The sequence below is a fragment of the Melitaea cinxia genome, chromosome 3 (genome assembly GCF_905220565.1).
Source record: "Melitaea cinxia chromosome 3, ilMelCinx1.1, whole genome shotgun sequence".
NCBI classification, from domain to species: domain Eukaryota; kingdom Metazoa; phylum Arthropoda; class Insecta; order Lepidoptera; family Nymphalidae; genus Melitaea; species Melitaea cinxia.
In genome coordinates, this window is record NC_059396.1 from 13,132,829 (window position 1) to 13,141,405 (window position 8,577).

At 33.0% G+C, this 8,577-nt stretch overlaps 1 protein-coding gene across 1 annotated transcript; it reads right to left on the reverse strand.

Moving 5' to 3' along the window:
- Positions 1-3,332: 3,332 nt before the first annotated feature.
- Positions 3,333-4,400, reverse strand: LOC123667715. The gene has a single exon (XM_045601558.1). It carries the CDS (start codon positions 4,398-4,400, stop codon positions 3,333-3,335), a length of 1,068 nt encoding a protein of 355 aa, XP_045457514.1.
- Between the last annotated feature and the right edge of the window lie 4,177 nt (positions 4,401-8,577).

Here is an 8,577-nt window from a genome sequence, read left to right on the forward strand (position 1 = left end):
ATTCAAACAGTAGTAAATTGAATAATTTGGTAAACATGTACGAATAGAAACATTTCATACAATCATAAATTAAATAATAAATAATTAAAAGATAATAAAATTCAGATATATACAACATTAAAAATTAATCATACCAACTATAATACAATTATAATTAAAATAATTTATAACAAAATCAAACCAACCTACTAGAAATTCATGAATTATGTAAACAATTAATGATAAATTAAAAATTAAAAATTTATTGCATATCGTAATTCACTCCTTAAAGATTGCACTGAACAAGTTGCAAAATCAATGTGATGAAAACATTGGTTGTACATTTTACATGCTCTAAAAGTAAAATTATTCTGCGTATATTTGGTCCTAGTTCTAGGCACATAAAATAGGGACTGATTACGTGTATTTATTTTGGGACACCTAAATAATATATGACTAACTAGATAAGGGGAATCAATAAAATTACGAAGTAACTTAAATAAAAATATTTGGTCTCTCTCCAATCGACGATTTTCTAAATAAGGAATATACGGGATATCTTGAATATGCGGCGAAGCTTTGTAACTTAAAATTTTTTTAAATTTATAATTAATTTTTTCCAATTGAGCAACATGACATTTGTAAAATGGATTCCATACAGTTGAGCAGTAATCCAAGATAGATCTTACAAAAGAGTTATAAAGGAGAATAATTGTGCTGACATTTTTAAAATCACGTCCCACTCTCAACACAAAGCCAAGCATTCGGAATGCTTTAGCAGTAACAAAATTAATATGTGACTTAAAAGTCAATTTGCTATCGATGTAAACACCCAAGTCTCGCACCTCGGTAACTCGTGTTATTGTCTCTTGATTAAGTTGATAATTAAAATTAATTGTGTTAGTCTTACGAGAAAAGGATATCACGTAGCATTTTTTTATGTTCAGATACATAGAATTCACTGAGCAGTAATCACACAATTTGTTTAAGTCACTCTGAAGTAGTATGCAGTCAGAATTATTAGATACACACCTAAAAATTTTCATGTCATCAGCATAAAGAAGTATATCTGAATTCTCGAAAATTTTATGTATATCATTTATAAAAATATTGGAAAGTAGAGGACCAAGGTGCGAGCCCTGGGGTACACCAGAAGAAACGGGCACAAAAGAGGAAACATGCCCTTTCACTGTCACTGCTTGGCTACGGTTATATAGGTAAGAAGAAAGCCATCGAAGTAGATCGCCATGTATACCGACTCTTTCTAGTTTATTTATCAATATTGCATGTGGTATCTTATCAAATGCCTTAGAATAGTCGGTATACACGACATCCACCTGGTAACCCTGATCCATGGCAATAGAAACGCGATGGACAAACTCACACAAATTACTCTCCGTTGATCTCCCGTCCACAAACCCATGCTGCTGACTCATTAAGAAAGGTCTAAGACTCGGATAAATATTGTCATACACAATTTTCTCAAACAATTTAGCAACAGTAGACAATTTTGAAATCGGTCTGTAATTTTCAACATTATGCCTATCACCAGACTTGTACACAGGAACAACGTAAGATCGTTTCCAAATATCAGGCATGATACCCGATCGTAAAGATATAGAAAACAAAAGCAGAAGCGGATAAGCCAAAGATTTGTGGCACAATTGCAAAAAAATAGGTGGCAAGCCATCCGGTCCCGAACCCTTATCAACATTCAACTGCCTGAGATATTTCATAACAATATCAACGGTAAGCTCAATACGTCCTAACGACAAATTACTATTAGAAGACACATTACCTTGGGACCCATAAGAACTAGCAATGTTAGGCGGCGCTGAATAGACAGATTTGAAGTGTTCGTTAAAAAATTGACATATTTTACTTGCATCGGAGGTGCACTCATTCTTGAAAAAAACATCTTTAGGTATATTTACTGAAGCCCTTTTAGACCTAATGAAAGCCCAAAAAAATTTACTATTCCTATTAATTTTTAATTCTGATTGATATATATATTTATCATAACACTCAATTTGGACTTGTTTTTGACGGTTTCTCAGATAGCTGAACATGTTGTAGTCAGATACTCGACCATAGATTTTCCATCGCCTATGACAACGCAACTTATCACATATTATTTTTATTAGACCATTAGTATACCAAAAAGGATACCTTTTATCGCCTTTTAAAGTTTTTATTGGAACATATTGCGAAATTATGGAGTTAATAGTATCATAAAATAAATTAATAGCATCAGAGATATCACCGTTACTAAGCAAATGACACCAATCAATACCAGATATGACTTCATTTATTTCATTATAATTAGCATTTCGAAATAACCGTACCTTACGAGGAGTGGAAAAAGTAGATCTATCATAAGCAATACTTAATTTCACCTTAAGTGTGGGATGATGGACATCTTCCTTTGTAAGAGGAGAATCATTGCGACTCACAACACAGTGAGAGTTGCTAATTACTAAATCCAAATATCGCCCATTTTCATTAGGGACACTATTAAATTGCTTTAGGTCTGTAATATTTAAGAAACTGAACAAAGAATCAACTCCAGGGTCACTATCATCGAAGTTACATATGCTCATAAATTTCCCATCCCAATCCCAAATACAGTTCGAAATGTTAAAATCTCCAATTATAAAAAAATTATCATCGGGATGCGTCAAAACTTCATTTGTGATATGTTCAAAACAATCACAGAGAGATTCAACATGGAATCTACTGTGAGGAAAATAGCAACAATAAATATGAAGCTGCTTAAGGAGAGGTCCAATTTCCAAAGGAATAGAGACTTTAATTACTTCACCAGCAAAATTCTTCACATCAATTGATACTGACGATCGAACCGGTATATCTGTCTTAACTGCGACTAAGACACCCCCACCCATACTATCACCACGATTTTTATACTCACGATCACGCCGATATACCAAATATCTAGAATCAAACAGTTCTTCGCTGAAAATACCATCACAGAGCCATATTTCAGTCAAACAGATAAAATCATAATCCACACCCAAGATGCTCCTAAAAAATGAGTTTGTTTTAGTACGTAAGCCGCGGACGTTCTGATACAGAATTGAGAAATTCTTAGCCATTAACAATCAGTTTAAAAATAATCACAAATATAAAGGTCAAAACAAGAGAGAGTCCAATATTGTACTCAAAGAAGAGTATGTCCCAATATATAATAATAATGTACCCAAAACCAAAACGCAAAAGCACACGATATACCATGATCAATTTTAACAATAATAATAATAACAATATGAAAGTAAACACAATCAAACACACATTAAAATTAAAATTAAATAACATAACTATATGTACAATAATCCTCATGCAATTTTGTTTAAATCTTTCAAACTTGTAAAGTGCAAAACTGGACTAGTATCGGAACGACGAGCCATAATACTGCAGTTTTTCACCCACACATATTTATAATTCTTATCACTTGCAGCCTTCTTCACTGATTGCAATAACGCTTTATTTGTGCTGGTGAGATGATCGTTGAAGAATATCGAACTGTTACCATCATTAAAACCAATATCAGTACCTCTGAGCTTTAATTTTCTGACAACTGATAAAAATTCATCTTTCTTCCATCGGCATAAAAAACGTACAATAATCGGTTTGGTTTTCTTATTTTCAGACTTTTTAGAGGCCACCCTAGTAACGAAATCGATATCAGTACTCATATTTATTTGTAGATCTGTCTTATTAACTATAGTCTGTAACAGCGAAATAAGATTTTCATTTTTCTTTTCGGGAATTCCATATATTTCTACATTAGACTTACGAGCCCATTGTTCTCGATTATTGTTTTCGGACTCGATTTTTTCAATGGAACTACTCAGTTTACCGATTTCGATACATTTCTTAGATAAGACCTTAATCTCCTCCTGAAAACCATCCGTGCGCTTAACCATTTCTTCGAATTTCGTATTAATATATTCCAAACTTTCTCTAAAATTTTCAAATTCTTTCTTAATTAATTTTATTTCTTCTTTAATTGGATTCATAATAACATTGATTTCCGCTTTAAAACTCGCCAATTCAGTGGACATAACAGATTTAATTACGTCGATAAGCGATGTCCTATCAGTTAAATCCAAGACACAATCATCGTAAACCTCAGATGCGGCGCCTCTACGAGCATTGACATTATCAACATCGTTGCGCAAATGACACATCGATTGCACTCGCACAGGTGTACTATCCTTTCTAGCAGATCTTGGCTGAGCCACCGTACATTCCGGACAAATCCAATGTTTTTTTGTATCTGTGGGTAATTCTTTCCGTTTGTCAGATGGATATAGGCATTTGATGTGATAATTATTACTACACTTTGAACACGACAAGCACTCAGAGACACCTGTCGTCAAGTTGCAGCAAGCAAATTTCATTTTGATAAAATTTAACTAATATTTAAAAATCTTAAATTCCAAGTGAAGCGGGGTTTGAACTCAGGCTCGTCACAGCGCACGCGACTACAAAAGCAAGACCCCGTGCCGCTAGACCAAACACTCAATATACGATTCGGTTGAATATTGCAACCAATTCAGAGAGGAAGTTTAAAAGCTAGGCGGAATTTTAAAGTCTTTGTTCTTATGTGACAACGGATGATTTAGAGGTCACTAAAAGTCACCGCGTTTACAACTTATTCAATAAAAGTACTATCAAAAGCAAAGAAATAATTGAAAATACACATAGAATTTGATTTTGAAACAAGTACTATAATATGAAACACAACACTGTTCGTAATAAACACGTAAAAAACACTGTAAATTCAAAGTTTTATGTAAGTTTGAGACAAAGGATTATTTAGTATGTGTGCGCTCGCGTAACTAGCACCGAGCTGTTTATATATATTTTATCTATGTTCGGGTATAACTTCGCACCTTATGAACCGATTTTAATAATTCCATGATACTATGTACCATGATAAGGAAACCAGACTTTAACCATAACCATAACTTTTGAAGTAATCTTTGAATAATGCGTATTTACTTTACTATTTTTCCGTCTACCTACGTTGTATTACTTGTCGATGTAATTGAAGTCGGTTTTTTTTTCGATTGCCAGCAAACACAATTATTCTTTTATTAGCGACCCGCCCCGGCTTCGCACGGGTGCACTGCTGATACTAAATATACTACAGAATGTCTTTATTTATAGTGTGAAGCTAGCTTATAGCATGGTTATTAACATAATAACAAAAACATTCAAATATGCGTCGTTAGATTACACGTTGTTACAGAGTACATTGAAGAAATAAAGGTTCACTGCTCGTTCCCCGTAGGTGATAGCGTGATAATTTGTAGCCTATATGTTGACCCGACTTCTTAATAATATTCGTGCCAAATTTGAAGTAAATCCATGAAGTAGGTACTTTTTGAGTTTATCCCAGACATACACACAGACAAACAGACAAAAATTATAAAAACTATATTTTTGGCTTCGGTTTCGATTGTAGATCACAACCCAAGTATTCTTTTAAAAAAATATTCAATGTACAGTCATAGATGAAGTAAAAAAAAGTAGATAATGCGCGGCCTATGTTGTTACTGAAGCCACAAAACTCGGCTCCTTCAAGTAAACACACGCGCTCACGCACACATATGCATCAAACTACGCTCATTTTCGTTAGTATCTCACGGGGCCTCGTACAGTAACTTTGCCTTCAAAATGCCGTTCTTATGTAATTAAATGGTGCAAAAACAATACCAAAGTGAATAAAAAGTTTCAAGAAATATCGTTTCACACGTAAGTACATACAAAATTTTATATATCTTGTTGTTCCAAAATAATATTGAGGTTATTCGGAACTTATAATTTCGATGTCCCGAAATGACGTACCGAGGGAGTGTTACCAGTAATTTTTATTTCCATTAGCCCAAAATGCGGGTAAGTAAATTGTAGGCAATCATAGAAAAATAATTAAGTAGAAAGTGGACATCATTATTGTGTTTTTTTTATCGTGTGATTTTATGTTTTATTTAAATTGAAGTCAATATGAATTTTTAACTCGTTTGTGTCTGTTTAAATTTGTGAATTAACTACTCATATTATACTACTAAATATCATGATTTTAGGTTTCCAACGAATATTTTAATAGAAGATAGATAGAATAGGTAGATGCTATACGACTGAGCCGAAATGAACTATAACGACAGCCATCCTCATCTAATGTGGTTTGTTCAAACCATTTTGATAAAGCTGACATGTACGGTACAAAACGTGGACTTGGCAGAGTACCGTCACGTATATACTACTACTTACTACTACGTATTTTAATGTTGTATTTTTTGTTCTAGGACCTACCGGATGAGCCTAAAATCAGTCAATAACCAAGATTCAATCTTTGATAGAATTTCTAGAAAACATAAACTAAGAGAAAAGTTAAAAAGACAGGAACTTTATTTAAAAAAAAAAATTAAATCATTACAGCAAAGAGTTAGACGTCTTTAAAACAGGGACTTGCCCTTCAGAGAAATCATCAATTACTAAAAAACACAATTTTCATTGACACAGATTTATATAATTCATTAAATCAAAACATGGCTGCAATAGATTTATTTAACAATTTGAAGCGAAAAAAGGAGTAAATATATTTAAAACTATAAACAGATTTTTATTTTCACATACCCATTTTTTGGGCCCCCTGGCTTTGAAATACACAGGCTGAAGACGGGCAGCAGCGTCTTCAGTGCGACAAAGCCAGTACTGCGGTCACCAACCCGCCTGCCCAGCGTGGTGACTATGGGCAAAACACATGAGATCACGTTATTTTTGGCGTAAACTTGTGGACTCCTATGTCCAGCAGTGGACTGTATAGGCTGTAATGATGATACCCATTTTACCTATATTAAATTAATTGTTTAATAAAAATTTTAGGGACTTTTTTCAAAAAGTGTCAACACTTCACTCACTCACACATATTTAAAAAAGTGGCTTCACTTTTTAGTTCTAAGTGCGTTATCTATATTTTTTACTTGATCTATGTGTACAGTTTTGACTTTCCTACCATTTTATTATAATTGGTTGAAAATACAAGATTTACATGTGTTTTTAATTATTATTATTATTATTTTGAGATAGAATATGAGGTGATATAAGTCGAGCTATTTACTCTTTTGGTGATTTATACATAAGCATTACCAAACACGTTCATCTATTTGCTACGGAATTTATTTTTGTAGTGACGTAACAAAAAAAATCCTGAGTATCAATATTTGTCTAGTTGTACTCCTTTGTCAAGTAGAAAGTAAAGTATTAAACACTAATTTTCGTGTTTTGTGATTTAAATGCGATTGTATTTAATTTTACATTTTATTCAGTACATTTTTCGTGAATACTGATATATCTAAAGCTATATCCCTTTGAACCTAAAACTTGTAAACTGGTCAAAATTATGTGACTATTAAAAAAAAACGAATGTAAAGGGTTATTATTATATATTCTTTATGTTTTATTTAAGAAACATTGTGCTAGGATCGTTATTCTAGAGTTCACACAAAGACTATTTATAGGTGTAAAGTAATTTAAATGTACAAGTATCATTTATCACAGAACACGAGTTCACGCCATTTTTGGCGCGAACTTTTGGAGGCCTATGTCCAGCAGTTGACTGTATTAGTCTGAAGTGGAGTGGTGGAAGTGGAGTAACATTCGGTGGTTGCTTTCCATTTATTAACACAGAGGGTCTCTCCTTTACACTGCGCAACACTGCCAAACATTTTGTAAGAGAGTTAAACGGAAGTGTAGTGTCTGAAAATGACATAAGATGGCATTTTTGGGTCTTAATCAATATTTATTTAATTTATAAACATAACCTTTCAAAAAGTTTATGTACTTACACAGTTCGCAAGGAAATGAATAATTATTTTATATCAATAATAATATTTTTTTTAATAATAAATATTTCAACCAACCATGATTTTAAAGTACCTAAGTTTTATTGAATTAATTGAATATAATTATCTTCTCTCCGCAAATGTTTTACCGAAATAATAATTCAATTACTGTAACGAAATTTATACCACTAACAATGTAAATAATTAAAAATTATATGCAGAGGAAAAATTCTTTTTTCTTTTTTTTTTTACTCGGAGGTAGTATTGGGTAAAACACTATCAAACGTGACTTTTTCGAGTGTCGAACAGTGTACTTATCAGTGTCGTTGATAGAAAGCGCTTTGTCGAACACTGCGTTACACGGCGTCGCTTTTTGTTTGATTGAAAGGCAACCGTTATCTATAATACCAACAAGGAGCGGCAGGACTCCCCGGGACGTTGAAAGACCCAGAGAGGCATACAATTAGACGAGAAACAAAAATTATGGACATATACAAAAATTTACCCAGAATGCGAAACGAAACCACGACCGCTGGCGTTGACGCGACTACTTTCGCCACTATAACAAACCGGTTCTCTTAGTTATGTTTTTGTATTGATTAAACACAGACGATTTATAAATATTTTATAACATGAACCGTTCTAAGGTTATCCGAGCAAATTTTAATAGTTTAACCCTATTAAATTTTAGTAACCCTTAATAAACCCTTATTATTTACAGTTTTAT

What these genes read in the sequence shown, in the direction of transcription:
- LOC123667715 (XM_045601558.1), bottom strand. Translation starts at nt 4,400, where the DNA reads ATGAAATTTGCTTGCTGCAACTTGACGACAGGTGTCTCTGAGTGCTTG.